This window comes from Falco naumanni, chromosome 18, assembly GCF_017639655.2.
Source record: "Falco naumanni isolate bFalNau1 chromosome 18, bFalNau1.pat, whole genome shotgun sequence".
In the NCBI taxonomy this organism is placed as follows: Eukaryota; Metazoa; Chordata; class Aves; order Falconiformes; family Falconidae; genus Falco; species Falco naumanni.
The window spans coordinates 679,984-698,516 of NC_054071.1; the positions used below are offsets into that span (position 1 = coordinate 679,984).

At 63.0% G+C, this 18,533-nt stretch overlaps 1 protein-coding gene across 6 annotated transcripts; it reads right to left on the reverse strand.

Annotated features, from left to right (window-relative positions):
• Positions 1-3,472: 3,472 nt before the first annotated feature.
• SLC4A1 (solute carrier family 4 member 1 (Diego blood group)) lies at positions 3,473-17,776 on the reverse strand. Of its 6 annotated transcripts, none has more exons than XM_040617216.1 (21): positions 17,677-17,776; positions 14,601-14,692; positions 14,380-14,476; positions 13,217-13,286; positions 12,986-13,086; positions 11,726-11,799; positions 11,357-11,534; positions 11,145-11,280; positions 10,784-10,919; positions 10,090-10,165; positions 9,329-9,513; positions 8,266-8,788; positions 7,897-8,045; positions 7,202-7,396; positions 6,290-6,457; positions 5,972-6,061; positions 5,678-5,844; positions 5,321-5,574; positions 5,066-5,235; positions 4,688-4,861; positions 3,473-4,538 (listed from the first exon to the last, which is right to left on the reverse strand). In XM_040617216.1, exons 2-21 carry the CDS (start codon positions 14,616-14,618, stop codon positions 4,458-4,460), a joined length of 3,042 nt encoding a protein of 1,013 aa, XP_040473150.1. In that variant the 5' UTR covers positions 14,619-14,692; positions 17,677-17,776; the 3' UTR covers positions 3,473-4,457. The 6 variants fall into 6 exon arrangements, with proteins under 6 accessions (XP_040473150.1, XP_040473151.1, XP_040473154.1 ...); XM_040617217.1 differs by lacking the exon at positions 17,677-17,776 and having other exon boundaries at positions 8,266-8,469; positions 8,578-8,788; XM_040617220.1 differs by lacking the exons at positions 12,986-13,086; positions 13,217-13,286; positions 17,677-17,776 and having other exon boundaries at positions 8,266-8,469; positions 8,578-8,788.
• Positions 17,777-18,533: the final 757 nt, after the last annotated feature.

The window sequence follows — 18,533 nt, forward strand, 5'->3', positions numbered from 1 at the left end:
CAGGCAGTGCTGGCAGGCACCTGCCGCAGGGCGGTGGGAGGCAGGGGGACCCCCCCTCCAAGGATGCAGGATCAGGCCCTGGGGTGCCCAGCTTGGCTGGCTGGGGGCACTTCCCTGCTGGCTGCGTGAGAATGGCCAAAATCCAGGGGATTTTCACCTCTGCTTATGTGGAAAGGGAAAAAAATAATGATTATGATAATCCCCAAGTCTGGGTGCCGTTGGCCCGCCCGGCCGATCGGGGGGTGCGGGGGTGGCAGCGGGGGAGCGCCCGGCTGTACGAGTGGCTTATGTGGGCCTTATTCCCAAGCCTGGGATCAGCCGGAGGGATGGACGGCCCCTCCGCCACGTCCCGCGGTCCTGCCTCCCGCCAGCACGGCCACCGAGGTGTGCCAAGCTGCGCCAGCCAGCTTCAGCGCCGAGCGGTTAATCCTGCCACTGAAAGCTTTAAAAAAAAATAATATATATATTTATTTTGCGTGGAAAGGGCCCTCAGTTGAGCTGTTTTCCCTGGTCTAAATTAGGTGAAATGTCACTGTTTTGCAACAGGGAAAAATTGCAAAAGGAAAAAAACCAAAAACAACCCACAACAAAATATTTAGAGACAACCAGGCCAAACACATGAAATATCCACATTTTTAATTTTTAACTTTTTTTTTTTTTTTTTAACCAAAAATCCATTTTGGATGGGGAGTGCAAACGTGCTGCGGCTCCGACGAGGTGCAGATCCCCCTGTGACGCAGCACACCAAGGAGGGGACACCGGAGCCCCGGGCACCAGCCACCAGCCCTGCAGCAGGGACAGAGACTCCTCGAACCCACATCCCAAACGCTCCCCTCCGTGCTTCTTACCAAGGGAATTTTTTAATTGCTGTAATTCATGCAGAGGAGTATTTTTTGCCAATAAAGGCGCAATAAGATGGTGCAACTGTGCCTGGTTTTGGGGGGGTTGTTTGCATTTTCCCTTGTTCATTGCACAAACTATAACCGACAGCATCTCACTCACACTGCGGGGACGTCCGGGCTGTCCTCAGCCATGTGACGGCACAGGGTACCCCGGGATGCTGGGGGCACCCCACGGCACCAGGGCTCTCTGCTCCCAGGGGTGATGCTGGGATGTGACCCAGCTCTCCAGCCCTGTGCTCCCTGCTTCTTGTTAGCAGGCCTGTTAACCAGTATTTTAATTTTTTCCCCCTTACAACTCGCACCGTGCTGCAGGTCCCTGCCACAAATCACCCCCAACCACATTGCACTGGGCTAAGCCAAGCTCATAGGAGAGCTTGACCTAAATCCCACCCCCCCGCCCCCAAACTGGGCTGGATCCCATGGCAGCGACCTCACTGACATCTCCCAGTGAATAAAACAGCTCTTCCCAGGGTGGGGAGCAGGAAGGACTGGGAGCAGGGATGCTGCCCCGGGTGCAGGGATGCTGCCCCGGCAGACACCTTCCTCCATCACTGCACAGTGGCACCGGGGGCTTGGAGCAGGGGCCACAGCAGCAGGGCTGGTGGCGGTGGCAGCACGTGAAGCCCCCCCCCCTCCAGGGCTCGGTGGCACCAGGGCTCAGAGCAGGGGCTGCAGCAGCAGGGCTGGCAGTGATGGTGGCACATGAAGCCCCGCCGATGGCACCCGGCACGGCTGGCCCAGTGAGGCCAGCAGAAGGACAGGTGGCTGCTGGCTCGGCGGGCCTCGGGCTGAACAAACACTGGCCACGTACCTCCATCTCCAGAAAACAAGGGCTAGCAGCTGCACCAGGCCGGTGGCCACAATGGGATTTATCCCAGCCCCACCAAGAGCCTCTGGGGGCACAGCCAGGAGCAGTGACAGATGCTGACCCTGATGCCTGGCACATCCATTCCCTGTTTCACAGAGCTGGGCACTGGCAGGTGTCTTCCAAGGGGGCAGCAGCCCTGCTGGTTGCTCTCCTTAATGAGATTACAGGTAATTGGGGTCAATTTAGAGCCAGCATGGGCTGGAGGGGGGAGCTGGGGTCTGCTTTGCAATGTGTTACAGCAACATCCCTGGGCAGGCAGCTCAGCGTGTGTCCCCCCCCCCCCCCCCGGTGTGGGGATGGCAGTAACAGGGGAGCACCCTGGGGTGCAGGGGGGTGAGGGGGGGCTGAGCATCCGAGCTGGCCTGGGATGGCTGCAGTGAGAATCGTGTTATTTAGGTTGGAAAAGACCTTTGAGACCGTCGGGTCCATCCCTTAACCCAGCAGGGCCAAGCCCACCGCTCAGCCGTGTCCCCAGGCACCGCATCCAGGTGTTTTTAAACACCCCCAGGGATGGTGATTCCACCCCCTCCCTGGGCAGCTGGTTCCAATCCTTGACCACCCTTTGGGTGACAAAGTTTTTCCTAATGTCCAACCCAAACCTCCCCGGCACCACCTGAGGCCGTTCCCTCTTGTCCTGTCGCTTGTTACCTGGGAGCAGAGACCCCCCCCTGCCTACAGCCCCCTGCCAGGCGGCTGCAGTGAGCAACCAGCCCCCCCAGCCTCCCCCTCTCCAGGCTGAGCGACCCCCATTCCCGCAGCTGCTGCTCCTCAGCCCCAGCCCCGTGTCCCGTCCCTGGACACGCTCCAGCCCCTCTGTGTCCCTCTGGGAGTGAGGGGCCCGCAGCTGACCCTGTTGGAGGGGTGGCCTCAGTGGGTCCTGGGACAGAATGCCAGGATGCAGCAAGTGACCCGGGGTGGCTGTGGGGAGCATCCCGGGATGACTATGAGGAGGAGCATCCTGCAGTGGCTGCAGCGAGCACCCCGGGATGCAGTGAGAACCTTGGGATGCTACTACAAGCATCTGGGTACAGCTGCACTGAGCATCTTGGGGGGCAGGGGCAGGCACCTCCGAAAGGTGCTGCTACTCTTTTTTTGGGGGTGGTGGTTAAATAAGACGACCCTCCAGAAAATGGCCACTGGGAAAGAAAAAAACAGCTTACATTCTGGTTTTATTAATTTCTTTATTAAAGCCTGATACAGAGGTGGCTGGGGAGTGGAAGGAAAAAAAAAAACCCAAAGCTCGCAACATTTATTTCAGACACGTAATTAATAAAACTAAACCAACCCAAAGACAAGGCAGCGCCGCCCTGGGCATGGCTGTCCCCCGTCTGCTGTCCCCCGTGCTGATGGTGGGGTTCCCCTGCTCGAATTTATGCAAAAAGAAGCAAATTTGCAGCCTGCTGAAGTGCTGTGCCCTGGCTGGATCCGGCCCGTGGGTCTGACCAGGGCAGGGGCTGCCCTTGCAGAAGCAGGGGGATGCTTGGCCAGTTTGGGAGCAATCCCAGCAGAAATGGGGCAGGATGCACCCAGCAAGCAAGGGAAAAATCAAGGAAAAACTACATTGATTTAACTGAAACGCTAAAAAAATAAAAAGGAATTATACTAACACTAATTCATCAGTTAAACGACGCGCTGGACTGGTCCATAGAGTTTAGGCCCTGACCAGGATCCTTTAAAATAAGCTTGTCTAGAAAATTGTAAATTTTTATATAGTTTCTCTCTAGTATATACACACACACGCACATGGCCCCCGCTGCCAGCAGGAGCACAATCAGCCTTTAGAAATAAATTACAAGCTCCCCCAAATGCTAGCATCAAATATACACATCATTCCTGGCACCTGCTTTTTTTTTTTTTTTTTTTCTTCCCTCATTTTTTTCTTTTTTTAAGGTGCTTTTTCAGCCTTTTTTTGGATTTTTGTTTGGTTTTGAGTGAATCCTACTTGCGGAAGCGTCAGTGTAATTTTTTGGGGTATTTTTAGCATGATTATCTGAATTGCAAAAATATAAACCCCCTCACTGGACTGTTTACATCCTGACCCTGCGAGCTGCTGCGAGCGGCCGTGAGCGCAGTGGAGCAGCAGGGATGCTCTCGCTGGGGCAAATGATGGAGGAAGGGGGGAAAAGGGCTCTGTGGGGCAAAAGGTCTGTCCCAGCTCATGCTCGTTAGCACTGGAAGTTCATCTGGGGAATAGTGGCTGGGCAGGGGGGGTTCCCCAGGGGAGGCAGCAGGGCTGGGGGCAATCTGCATTCCCTCCTACATCACCCTGTCCCTGCCTTGTGCCTCCCTCCAGGCTTGGGCGTCTTCCTCCAGCTCCTTCCCACGCTCGGTCCCAGTCATGGCTCTGGGGTGGCCTTGGGGACGGGATGGTGACACGGGGCACGGGCCATCCCGCCCTGCCATGGGGTGGGGGATGGCCCACGGGACCCCCCCAGCCCAGGCAGCGTCTTCCCCAGTGGGTAGCAAAGTGTGCGTGAGATCACACCATCCAAAACATTTTAAAAAAAAAAGATTTAAAAAAGGGAAAAAAACCAAAAAGGCCCCATTTGCAGGGTGTGCAGGTGGGGACGGGGGCTCTGGGGCTGTGTCCCCAAGGTCTCCTCCATTGCCCAGCAGCAGAGCTCTAAGTGGGTGGGGGGGGCTGGGGGGGCATGGGGCCAGCTGGGGGGGTGGGCGGCAGCAAGCCCTTAGCTGGGCATCTGCACCTCGTCGTACACATCTGTGCCCTCCTCCTCTTCGAAGGTCACCACGGCATCGTCCGCATCCAGCTGGAGAGACAGGAGAGGGCATTAGGTGGGATGGGGATAGGGACACAGATGAAGATGAGGATGAGGATGGGGAAAGGGACACAGATGGGGATGGGGAGAGGGATGGGTGCAGGGACAGGGACAGTGCTGTGGTGCTCCCGGCTACGTACACATTTGAGCTCGACTTCGTGGAAGATCTTGGGCAGCAGAAGGCGCCGCAGGGGCACAGTGAGGATGAGGACGAAGGGTAGCGCCAGCGAGGCCGGGGTGGACTTCACCACCCACAGCAGCACAAGGACGATGATTTGGGTGACGGTGAAGAGGTGCATCCGCAAAGTCTTCACCTGTGGGACGAGGAGCCCAGTGGGGTCAGGGTGGTGGATCCAGCACCCCCCACCCTTCCTGGGGTGGCCCAAAGAGCCCAGCGAAGGTCAGCATCCAGCTCTCTGGGGAGCCCCAAGCAATTGCAGGCAGCGCCATGGGGTGCCACAGCCCAGGACACCCCCAAGCCCACAGCCACCCGGCCGGGCGGTAGAGGGCTCACTCACCCGGGTGACGTAGGGCTCCTTGGGGTGGTACTTGGGTGGCATCAGCAAGAGCAGGATGCGGTCAAAGAGCTGGATGCCAAAGAGGGAGGTGACACCCATGTAGAGGAAGATGCCAAAGAGCACGGCCAGCGGGATGTACTTCAGGATGGGCTCCATGAGGATGGAGACGCCTGTGGTGGGCAAGGAGAGGTTGGAGAGAACCCCCAGGGGCACCTGCCCTCGCCGCCCGCATTGGGGGGCGCCTCCCCAGCTCACCGATGAGCACAGCCACGAAGAAGCCGCTGACACGCTGTTCCTTGACCTCCAGGATCTGGGCCTTCTCGCTGGCAGCGGAGGTCTTGCTCATGACGGTGAGGGCGTTGGCATGGGTGATGGTGCGGACGGTGGTGGCACTGAGCCAGGGCATGCCGAAGAGGGCGGCCAGCCCCCCCATGACCACAATCAGCAGCAGGTCCAGGTGGAAGCCAGAGCCCTTCACCAGCTTCCTCTCAGGCTTGCTGACAATGAGGCTGCCGGAGACAGGGAGGATGAGTTGGTGACACAGCACCCTGGGGAAGTCCCCTCCGTCCCTGTCCCACCCTGCGGCCCTCCCCATACCCCCCTGGTCCTCACGTGGTAATCTGCGTCTCGAGGAAGATGAGGATGAAGACCAGGAGGGCAGGCACCACGGTGGCAAACATCATCCAGATGGGGAAGGGGCTGTTATTCCCCAGGGGGTGGATAAACCAGCTCCGGGCAGACGCGTTGGTGACCTCCAGCCCTTTGGGGACCTTCAGTTTCTGGGTGGGAGAAGAGATGAGGGGGTGAGGGGACGAGGATGGGGCATTGGGACAAGCACCTGGCTCCATGTCCCCTTGTCACAGACACCCGTGTCCCCCCAGCCCTGCCCTTCCGCTGCTCCCGGACCTGCGTGTACGTGTCCTTGATGAAGAAGTCGACCAGCGCCATGACAAAGATGGAAATGGGCACCCCGAAGTCCCCGATCAAACGCCGGACCTGTGGGGACACCACGACCATGTTAAACGCAGACACCTGCGCCCCCACCCAGCTGAGGGGCCCACCCACCAGCTCTAGCAAAGAACTCTGCAGGAACATGCAATGAGTTTGCATGGTCTCAGCCAGCCCCTTCAGGAACCCGCGCCCGCTGAGCCCCCGTGCTGCCCCCAGCACTGCCCCCGGGCCCAGTGCGGGGGGGGGGCTGCCCCTGTGCCCCCGCCTCCTCACTTTGCCAGGCAGGAAGGAGCTGTTCTTGAACTTGCGGAGGAAGAAGGCCAGGAAGAAGGTGCCAGCCATGAGGACGAGGGACAGCAGTGCCGTGTTGGGCTCTGGCACGTGGGGCTGGACCGTGGCCTGCACATTGTAATGCCGCTGTAGCGGATGATTCTGGAAGATCTGGGGAAGGAAGGGGAGAAGGTCAGTGACGACGGGATCCCTGCTAGCGGGTAGGGATGGGGGATGCCCCTGCACCGCTCCTGCCATGCTGGGAGCCCCACAGCACCATCCCGGCAGGTGATGGGTGCAGGGTGTGTGCCAGGGTGGCCAGCGAGACTGGGAGCTTGGCACTGGGTGAGCGGGGGGTTATTTTTAGCCTTGGTTTTCTCCATGCTCCTTTGGAAATGGGACTGGACAGGGACTGGGTGGCACAGTGGGGACGGACAAGCATGACCCCACTGAGGACCATGCGTCACCCAGGGTGTTTGGGGCTGTGCCAAGCTCATAGAGGGGTGCACAGGGGCACCCCGGTGTGATAGGGGTCCAAGAGTGATGGGGCATGCGTCCTGCGTGTCACCTCTCCAGCACCAGACATGTCCCAGCAGGCACCCAGTGACACCAGCCCATTGCTGCTGTCCAACTGGGGAGGGTCTGAGCCAGGGGATGGGGGAAGAAGTTGGGGCTCCCCAGGCAGGTGCTGGACAAGGACCATGTTTTCTGCAGCCCAGGTGGGACATCTGCCCAGGCTTCACCTCCCTGCCCCAAAATCCCCCTGCAGAGAGAAGCATGAGCTGGGAAACACCTGGGAAAGGGAGATGGGCTGCATCCCTCGCCTGCATCCAGCTCATTTCTATGGAAACTTGGGTGATGACCACAATCTGCAGCTCCCCCCTTTCCCTGCTGCGGGACCCCCGTGCCCCTCACCGTGACAAGCTTGGAGAAGGTCTCGTAGATGAAGATGAGGGAGATGAGGAAGGAGAAGATCTCCTGGGTGTAGCGGGACAGGTAGCGCACCAGGAAGCTGCCCTCGCAGGCCACCACCAGCAGCACCAGCAGGATCATCCAGAAGCCGATCCAGACCCGGCCCACGATGTACTCTATGCCATTGTTGCTGCAGAACTGGGGAGCCAGAGGGCACAGCCCCATCAGGCCCCTGAAGCCCCCAGCATGCGCACCCATGTGGGCTGGACCCCCGGGTCCCACGGTGGCCCTGTGCCTACTGCCCAGGGCTGGGGGGTGCTGGGATGAGGATAGTGGTACCTTGGTGTGGCAAGGCACCCCCTGCCTGGCAGCACCCGCGTGGTGCCAGCTATTTGGCATCACCCACACGGTGTCACGCACCTCGCATCATACCTGTGCCAGCACCCGCATGGCTCTATCTGCATGATGTCACCCATGTGCCACCACCCATGTAGCAGCACCACCCATGTGCCATCCCACCAGTGCCATCCTGCATCTGGCATCGCCCCTCTGCCATCCCACACGTGGCAGCACCCACATGACATCCCCTTGTGGCAGCACCCTGTGCCTCTGCCAGGGCTGCTGGGGACAACGTGAGCCTGCTGTGGGGACCACTGGTGGCTGGGGGGGGGCACCCAGGGGCACAGGGGGGCACCCACCGAGTAGAAGGCTTCCTCAAAGACGAGGAGGGGCCCTGAAAAGCCAACGACAAGCAGGGGCTGAGCGCTGAAGAAGCTGAAGAGGACGCACTGCACGCAGGTGGAGATGAGCAGCTCCGACACCCCCATCATGCCTTCGGTCTTCTCACCTGGGGGGGAGCAGAGCCGGTGGGTGCTGGGGGGGATGACACAGCTCTGTGTCCCACCACCCCATACCCCTCGGCACCAGGATTAGGGCACGCAATCCCCCCGCCAGGAGCATCCCCAGGGGATGGTGCTGCAGGTGGTTGCACCCCACTCCCCCAGCCCCGTGCCCAGCTGGGGGATGTCCCCGTCCCCTGGCGTGTCCCCAGCTTGTCCCCTCATTACTCAGTAAGCCTCCAAAGGTGATAGCAGGTGACAGTGCGGCGAAGTAGATGAAGATGATGGCAGCCAGGCACTGGGGGCTGAAGGCATCTTTGATGTCGCTGAGATACTTGGGGTACCGGCGGCAGATGTCCCGCACCAGCCCCCCAAAAGGTTTCCCCGTCCTGCGCAGGGGGTCGTCGTCCTCTGCTGGTGGTGCCTCCGCCCCTGGGGACACAAGCAGGTGGCCATGGGGGGACCCTGTGTGCAAGGTGGGGTCCCCGCCAACCATGGTGAAGGGGGATCCTGGGGGGGCCGGGGTGGTCCCTGCCATACATGGGCCTTTTGGGACGTCCTTGGGCAGCGCCTTCTTGCGGGGCTGGTAGCGGCGGCGGAGCAGGTCCTGCTGCAGTGGCACCAGGCTGCGCAGCAGCTGCTCGTTGGGGGTCTCGGTGGGTGGCAGGACGATGCTGGCCTCCAGGAAGTCCTCCACCCCCTGCAGCAGGTCCTGGCGGCCCTCAGCCAGGTAGGCGTCCCGGCGAAAGACCTACGAGGTGGCCCGGGGACAGATGTTCAGCTGTCTCCGGCACCCTTGGGTGCTTCTGGGCACCCACCCGGCCCCTGAGCATGCCCATGGGGATGGGGCATCACGGGGATGCGAGGGCATGAGGATGAGGGGGTGCATGGGGATAAGGGGGGTCATGGGACACAGGACCACAGGAGTGTGGGGACATGGTTGCCTGGACACACAAGGACAAGGGGACAATTGACTTCAGGGGTGTGGGCACATGGGGATACAGGTGCATGGGGACATGGGAGCACGGGGCCACAGAAGTGTGGGGACAGGGATGCATATGGACAGAGGGAAGGGGGTGCATGTGGACATGGAGACACGGGGACAGGGGTGCATGAGGACATGGAGGCCCAGAGGCATGGGGACACAGACAGGAACATGGCACAGGGGACGAGCCCTGTTAGAGGGTGCAGCCCCAGGGATGGGGACTTCGGGGGGCTCAGGGGGCCTGGCTCCCCAGACGGCAGTGCTGGTGGCAGTGACAGTGCTGGTGGCAATGTGGGCAAGCCGTACCCTCTCAGACATCATGGTGGCGACGGCACGGCCAATCTCGTGGTAGCTGATGTGGGGGCTGTCGGGGCCCAGGACGACGAAGAGGAAGCGCACGGGTAGGGGCACATCGAGGACGGCATCCAGCATCACTGCGTCCTTCAGGCGCACAAAGGCCAGCGTTGGCTGCTCCAGGAAGGCTGCGCAGCCTGGGGGGGATGATGGGACGGGACAAGGGTCACGGGGGGCCAAGCACAGGGACATGGGGCACAGGGACACAGAGCACAGGGACACAGGAGTACAGAAACGTGGAGACACTGAAACATGGGGATGTCAGGACATGGAGACATCAGGATATGGAGACAAGGTGACAGAGAGGCGTGGGGGTGCGGGGGGACACGGGGAATAGAACGGGGGCACAAAGACATGAGGACACTGAGGCATATGGACACACGGACACTGGGCACAGGGACATGGGGACACAGGGATAGATGGGCGTGGAGCACAGGGACATTGGGGCATAGGGGCACAGGGAACATGAGGACTTGGGAGCACAGAGGAGTGAAGAAATGGGACATGAGGACAAGGGACACGGGGCCAGAGAGCAGCGCTGAGCGGCAGCAGGTGTCGGCGAGGGCTGAGGATGAGGAAAGTCAAAAAAGGCACAAGAAATGCAGCGAGTGAGCAAGCAGGCAGCGACAGGCAGGCGCCGAAGCTCCCCCTGCTCACCCCAGCCCCGCACCCACCGCCCTGACCCCGCACCCGCCTCTGCACTGACCACTCACCCACAAGGACCAGCGTGGCCTCAGCATCCTTGGGGACCTTCTCGGGGAGCTGCGGTTTCGTGGCCCCACTCGGGCTCTGTTGCAGGCAAGAGAATGGCAGGAATCAGGCAGCTGACCCTGGTGGCTGTCCCCTGCATGTCCCTCTCTGTCCCCTGCATGTCCCCCTCTGTCCCCTGCATTTCCCCCTCTGTCCCTTGCATGTCCCTCTCTGTCCCCTGCAAGCCTGGCTCCCTCGCTACCACCTCTGCACTGTCCCATGGCAGTGCCTCCCCTGCATGCACGTGTGCACATGTATGTGTGTGTGCATGTGCCTGCAAGTGTGAAGGTGTATGCGTGCATGTGTGCACATGTGTGTAAGGGCGAGAGACAGCGGTGTGCGTGGGAGTTTGGGGGGTTGCCTGTGCCCGTGCATTTCTGCATGCTCATGCGCATGTGAGTGCATGTGGATCGGTGTGCAAATGTGCATGAGTGTGTGTCAGTGGGTGTGGGCACTCCCCGGGGGTCCCCGTGAAAACCCACTCGCTGTGCAGCTGCCTGGTGTGCGCACCCGTGTGTCCCAGGGTGTGTGTCACACATCGCCGCGTGCACGTGTGCCCCTCTCAGCTGCCCTCCCCACACCCTGGCCGGACCCAGCGCCCCCGACCCTGCGCCCCGGTGCCCCCCTGCTCCCCGCCACAGCCCCGTCCCCACTCGCCTGCTTGGCCCCGGGCAGCCTGCGCATTTCCAGGGGCTGCTGCAGCAGCGGCTGCTCCGTCTCTGCCTGGCCCGTGCCCGAGCGCTGCAGCTGTGCCCGCAGCAGGGTCCCGACCGACTCCACCTCGTCGGGGTGTCTAGAGCAGAGAGGTGGGTGTGTGATAGATGGGCCAGAGACATTGATGCCCCCTAAACCACCCCCAGCCCTAGGGGTGCGCAGGGACCCCCAAGCCAGGCTGGGAGGCAAAGCTGAGCTGTGCAGAGGCTTTTCCACCCTGTGCCAGGCTCCAGTGGGACTCACTGGGGCTGGACCCAGCCCGGAGCCTGGGGTCCCCCCACGGGGCTGCCAGCCCTGGCCGTACTTGTGCTTCAGCAGCATCATCCTCAGGATGGCCTCCTGGTCCTGCGGCTTGATCTGCCCCTCGTAGATCATCTGGTCGATGAGGACATGGGCAATGGCCGCCAGCGACTTGGCTGCCACGTCAACGAGGACAGCACCTGTGGGGACAGCACCGTCACGGGCTGGCTGACATGGGGTCTCCACCACCACCCTGGCCCCAGCTGACACCCCCACCTTTGGCCAAAGCCCGTCGGACCTCCAGGAGGCTGTGGTAGGTCAGGAAGGAGAGATGGGGCTGGCCCCAGTGCCCAGCTTCCTTGAAGTCCTCCTCCAGCTGGAGCCAGTGGCTGGCCTCCATCCAGCACAGCTCCTTCGTGCTGTCCATGACCAGCTCATGCAGCTCCACATAGACCTGCAGCCAGAGCCGGGGGGGTCCAGGGTCTCTCTGGATGCACCAGGGACCCCCAGTAGACACAGAGCTGTGGCTCCCGTGCCAGCATCCCCACTTGCCCTGGTGTCCCCAGGTGAGGCCAGTCCCCAGGTGGCCACAGTCCAGCTGCTCCTCAGAATGGAGGGAGTGGGGGTCCCTGGGGCAGAACCTACCTCATGGGTGTCCTGCTGGGACAAGAGCGTCCTGCTCCCTGCCGCCTCCACATCCACATCAGTCACTGATGGAGCTGTGAGCGGAGCCACCAACACATTAGCTGGTCCCTGCCCCAGCCCAGACCCTCCTGGGGTCTGTTGGAAGCATCTCCCTCCCATCACCCTCATCCCAGACCCACCTGGGGTTGCCTGGATGTGTCCCCAGCTCCACCACCCCCACCCCAGACCTGGATGGGACTTGCTGGACATATCCCACACCAATTGCCCCATCCCAGACCCAGCTGGGGTTTGCTGGATGTGTCCCTCCATCACCCCCCTGCCCCACCAGTGCCCACCTTCAGCCCCTTGCATACCTGCAGCCCGGCTCCTGGGGCAGGGTGACAGTCTGGGGACATCCCCAGGGCCAGGGTGAGGATGGGGCTCATGGCCACGCTCTGCCCTGCCACCCGGCCACTGGCACAACCCTGACCGCAGCACCAAGCACTGCCCCTTGCACTGGGATGGGAATAGCACATCCCCAGCCAGCCAGACCCCAGGAGCTCGAGGTGTCCCCGTCCCTGTCCCTGTTCTCCACCTACCTGCAGCCCCTCTGTGCTCCCCACGACCCCACAAGCTCTGGTCCTATAAAGCTGGGGCTGAGCCCCACACCCCGTGGCCGCCCTGTGTGCACCGTAAATCCCAGAGCACTTTGCCTTTGCTGACAGTAAACACCAGCGCGGCTCCTGCCCGCCCGTGGCGACCCGGCGCTGGGGACAGGCTCACCCTGTCCCCCTCTGCCCTCACTGGGGACCACTGCGGTCCCCCTCCTGTCCCCAGCCAGGTCATCCGCCGGGGGGATGCTGCAAGAGCTGCATCCCGCTCTGCCAGCTGAAGGATGCTGTGCCCGAGGGAGGGGGGATGGGGCGCGTGTTCCCCCTTGATGTCCCTGACAGCGTTGGCTGTGGCACGTGGGCACGAGCCTGTCCTTGTCCCGGCCTGCTGCCACCACCGCCAAGCCGCCCGGCGCCAACCAGCGTTCAGCCCCAAGTGGTTCTTGTCCTCACCCCAAACAAAGGCTTTATTTATCCTCAATCAGTGGGCAATTACGGGCAAGAGGCAGCGGTCACCCCGCAGCGTGCCCTGACGCCTGGGTGACGGTCACCCTGCGGAGGATGGGGATGAGAGTGGCAAAGCCAGGGCGGGTGGTGCGACGGAGGGCTTGGGGGGGGGGCAGGAAGCCAGGGCTGGGCTTTGTCCCCCGCTGCCCCTGCGGTCACTCACGCTGCCCTCTGCCACGGTGGCTCGCCTGTCCTGGGGGGGCCCCGGCCGCACGCCTCCTCCCATCCACGTCATAGTATCCCCGGCGGCCAGGCAAGTACTGGCTGCAAAACACACCCCACCAGGACGGGGACATCAGCGCCGGGCACCCATGGGTGCCAGCAGCTCCCCTTGCCGGTGCCAGCCGGGCAGGCGGGGCAGTGTCCAGCCCCCTCCCCGATTTGGGGGACTCACCACAGGGGCGTCAGCTCCTCGGCTCGGGCCCTCCACGCGTGCAAGGGGGACGCGGTGCCGGTGCTGGCCCCTGTGCAGAACAGGTGGCAGCGTTACCCCCAACCTGCGTCACCCCGGATGGGGACCCAAAGGGCCTGGGTGCCAGGAGCCGGCACAGCCCAAGCACCCCCTCGGGGTGGCAGCTCTGAATCAACGGAGCTTTGGGCAAGGGGATGCTCCAGGGCACGCATACCCCCTCAGACTCCCCTCACCTCCCTCTGCAGGGGCTCTTGGCCGTGGCCTCAAGGACCCCGGGTGTCCCCAAGCTTGGCCCCATCTCGGGCACCCACAGCCCTCATGCTGGAGGTGGCACCTCGCCAGCTCCAGGGCTTCAGCAAAGGGGGTCGCTACCTTTGAGCAATGCGATGCCGAGGGCTGCGTGTCCCTGCCTGGCTGCCCCGGGCTCTGAGTGAGCCCTGCTGCCTGTGCAACACTGGCACCCATGCAGGTCTAGTGCTTGTGCAAGACTGGCACCCATGCAACATGTCTGTGCCATGCTGGTGCCCATGCAACCTGTCTGTGCAATGCTGGCTGGCACCCATGCAACTGTAGCGCTTGTGCAAGACTGGCACCCATGCAACATGTCTGTGCCATGCTGGTGCCCATGCACCCTGTCTGTGCAATGCTGGCTGGCACCCATGCAACTGTAGTGCTTGTGCAAGACTGGCACTCATGCAACACGTCTGTGCAAGGCTGGTGCCAATGCAACACATCTGTGCCATGCTGGCACCCATGCAACCTGGAACTGATGCAACGTGGGTGCCCATGCAGCACTGGCGCCCATGCAGCACTGGCGCCCATGCAATGCTGGCACCTATACAACACCCACATCCATGCAATGCTGGTGCCCGTGCGACACGCCTCTGCCATGCTGGTACCCATGTGCAGCTGGCACCCACAGAACTCTGGCACCCATGCAACATGTGACCTTGAACCACTGGTGACCCTGCAATGCTGGCACCCAGCCAGTGCCAGTTCCCATGCAACACCGGTACCCATGCAATGCTGTCACCCATGTAACGCCGTCACCCCTGCAATGCTGGTGCCCGTGCAACGCTGTCCCCCATGCAGTGCTGGTGCCCAAGTGTGTCCAGTGTCCCCTAGCACCTGAGGGCACTACTCACCGCTCATCTCCCCCAGCGATAGGCGGTAGCCCTTTATGCCGATATCCTCGTAGCCTTCAGGTTCCAGGGACCTCCTCATCCTCTCCTCATAGAGCTCCTGCAGGACAGAGAGAAGGGGGCTCAGTGGGGCGGGCACCCCCAGAACCTCACCGGGGCTGTGCCAGGGTGGGCGCAGGCTGGGTGCAGCAGCAGAGCCATGGCTTGGGGCCGGGTCTCCCTACCTGGCCGGGCACCTCCATGGCTCCGGGCTCGGCCCCCACTGCCACCTCGCTGCGTCCCAGCACTCAGCCCGGTGGCACCATTACCCGGCGCTCTGCGGCGTCGGGGCGGGCGCGGAGGGAAAGGGAGAGAGCACATGTTAGGAGAGACCAGGGCAGTGCTCGGTGCCCCCTGGGACATGGAACTTGTCCCCTGGGCTGGGACTGGGGTTGGATGCCAGAGCCGTTCCCGCAGCCCCCATCCGTGTAACCTGCTGGGTTACAGGCTGGGAGGTCCTGGGGCCGGGGGTCCCCAGGGAAGTGGTGCCCTGCCCTGCCGCCGGCCGGGATGGGAACGGACGTCAGGCGACGGCGAAGCCCTGGCAGCTTCCCACCGGGACACAACGTCCCTCCCTGGCCCACCCATACCCACGCACACCCGCTGGTCCTGCCGTGCCCTGGGGTCAGGTCCTGCACAGACCCACACCCAGGGGTCAGGTCCCATATAGGCCCACGCACATGGGGTGGGGTCCCATATAGACCCACACACGGGGGCTGGGGTGAGTCCCATATAGACCCATGCATGGGGGCTGGGGTCCCATATAAGCTCACACACGTGGGTGGGGTCCCATATAGACCCACCCACAGGGTCTGGGACACACACTGCAGTGGCCAGGCCCCCAGCGAGCCCCCGCAGCCCCTGGCAGAGCGCTGGGCTGAGAAAGGGGAAACTGAGGCACAGCTGGGCTCACGGGGGCGTCCCAAAGCAGCACGGCACAAGCACCCTGCAGCACCCCAGGGTGTGCACCCGGGGGGGGCCCTGCTGCCCACCCCCCCGCCCCCAGCACCCAAAGCCTCTGCAGCCCCCGGGGCGGTGGAGGGTTCCCGGAGGTGTGGGGGGGGTGCAGCCTGCGCCCTCATTCCCCTCCCCTGCACCCCGCTGTGCCCCCGCCCGGGCTCCCCCCCCGCCCCCCCTGCAGCTGCCCCGGGGCTGTGCCGGGGGACAACCGCCAGGGGGCGCCCTGCCGCCCCCCCGCTCGCCGCCCCCCCCGCCCCGGGGCAGTCCCGGAGGGACGCGGGCGTCCGAGCCCCCCGTAACTCCCCACCCCACAACACCCACCCACCCCGGTCTCCCCAGACCAGAGCCTCCGGGGGGGAGGTCCTGCCCTGGGACCCCAGATCCCCCTGCCCCAACCCACCGCAGGGACACCCCAGGCTGGGGGGATGGTGACCCCAGTTGCCCCCCTCGCCACCCCCTACCCAGAGACCCCATATGGGGGGTTCACAGGGGGGCTGCAAGGTCAGGGCGTGGGGGCTTTTGGGGGGGGGGGGACTAGCCCCCCCCTAGATCTCACCAGGGTGATGCAGGAGGTCGCTCCCGGCTGGGGGCCGGAGCCGGGGTGGGGTCACGGAGACCCCACTGGGGCCACGGGAGCCACGGCGGGGCCACGGGAACCACGGCGGGGCCACGGGAACCATGGCCGGCTCCGGACCCGGCCTCCTCCGTCCTGCCCCGCCTGGCCCCGCCAGTGCCGGCGGCCCCCGGCCCCCCAGGCTGGCCTGTCTTGGGCCCCCCCCGGCCCCCCCAGCCCCGCCAGCGGCTCTTGCATCAGCCCGGTGCGCCGGGCTGCACCTCACTGATAACGCCCGGCTGGTGTCAGGCCCCATCCCGCTCCCCCCGCGGCCCCCCACGGCCCCCGCGGCACCCCGAGGCCAGGGTGAGGGGCTGGGGGGGCCGGGGGGCACCTTGCAGCCAGGTCACCCCAACCTGTCGAACCCGCCCTGGCACCATATAGAGCCCATAGGTCCTGCAGCACATGTGCAATAGGGAGCCCCCGGCTCCAGCCCCAGACATCTCACACACGATGGAGGGCACATCCTATATGACATCCCTCATGTGCACCGTATAGCGTGTGCACCTCCCACATCATGTACATGGTATGGAGTCCATAACTCCTACACCATACACCTCCCATGTGCAATATAGAGCCCCTATCTCCTATACTATGTAGCCAACACGCTCGGTATAGAGCCCATACCTCCCACACCGCGCAGCTAGCATGACAGGACGGGGCTCACGCCTCCTATGCCATATATCCAGCTTGGCTCCATGTAGAGCCTGTACCTCCCAAAGCACATACTGCACACACTCAGCATGGAGCCCATACCTCCCACACCATCCACACAGTGTGGCTTGGTGCAGGACCTCCCACTCACAGCAGATGCTCAGTATGGAGCCCATACATCCCACGCCATCCATGCAGCGTGGCTCAGCTCCCTCCTGCAGCAGGTGCAGTATGGAGCCCATACATCCCACGCCATCCATGCAGCGTGGCTCAGCTCCCTCCTGCAGTAGGTGCAGTATGGAGCCCATACATCCCACGCCATCCATGCAGCGTGGCTCAGCTCCCTCCTGCAGCAGGTGCAGTATGGAGCCCATACATCCCACGCCATCCATGCAGCGTGGCTCAGCTCCCTCCTGCAGTAGGTGCAGTATGGAGCCCATACATCCCACGCCATCCATGCAGTGTGGCTCAGCTCCCTCCTGCAGCAGGTAGAGTATGGAGCCCATACATCCCATGCCATCCATGCAGCGTGGCTCAGCTCCCTCCTGCAGCAGGTGCAGTATGGAGCCCATACATCCCATGCCATCCATGCAGCGTGGCTCAGCTCCCTCCTGCAGCAGGTGCAGTATGGAGCCCATACATCCCATGCCATCCATGCAGCGTGGCTCAGCTCCCTCCTGCAGCAGGTGCAGTATGGAGCCCATACATCCCACGCCATCCATGCACCGTGGCTCAGCTCCCTCCTGCAGCAGGTGCAGTATGGAGCCCATACATCCCACGCCATCCATGCAGCGTGGCTCAGCTCCCTCCTGCAGCAGGTACCCAGCATGGCTCAGTATGGAGCCCATACCCTCCTGGCTCACAGCACCTCCCACCCCAGCACACCCCACTGACAACCCCACAGACCCCACCCCACACTGTGGGCACCCCGGGCTGCTCCCCCAGCCCCGCCTGGCCCTTCCATCCCCCACCCACCCTGTTGCCCACTCCCAGCACCCAGGAGCACCCCACGCCGCCCCTGCCCCCACACCTACCCTGGGGGTGGCTCCGCGACGCCCCTGCCCTCGCCGCCAGCACCTGCCCCAGCTCTGCCTGCTGCTGCCCGCGGGGAAAGAGCTGCACGGCACAGGGGTGTGCACCCAAATGCCCTGAGTCACGCTCACCTCCCTAATCTCCCCCCCCTTGGGCTCACCCGGCCCCCCCGGGGCCCCCTGTAAACAAGGTTATCGGGGTGCAACATCTTGCAGCGTGGAGGCTGCACCCTGCCTGCTGCCTGCTGCGCCCTGCGGCCCTCCCCAGCCGCTCGCTCTGCCCCAGCCGGGCCATGCCATGCTCCCGGAGCCCCCCCCCGCTACACCCCCCCCCCTCCCCCTGCTATCTTGTTTATGAGGCTCCGGGTTTCCCTGTGGGGAATCCCCAGGAACCCTCCGGCTATCCCCCTCCTTCACTTGGGATTGGGGTTTTCTCTTTTATATTTTTTTTTTAAAAGGGGGGGGGGGGGTTCCTGGGGAGGTTTCCCTGGGGGAGAAGGCATGAGATAACAGCAGGGTGGGGGGACATGGCTGGGCTTCCCTCTGTCCCCCGGCATCCCAGTCCCCCGGCTGCCCTGCAGGGAGGTGGTGGGGTGGGCACAGCTGCTGCAGTGCAGGGTGAGGGGTGTTGCACACGTGTGTGTGTGTGTGCATGCGTGAGTGCACATTTGTGTGACCATTTGTGTGTGCAGGCACATGTGTGCATGCATGTGCGTGTGTGCCTGTATTTGCAATGCTCCTGAAGCGCTCTGCACACCCCAGGGTGCAAGAGCAAGGACAAGGGTGAGGTGAGCAAGCCTTGCACACCAGCCCCCCCAGTGCTCGGGGACAGCTGGGGGGGGCTACCCCAGCTGGGGGCC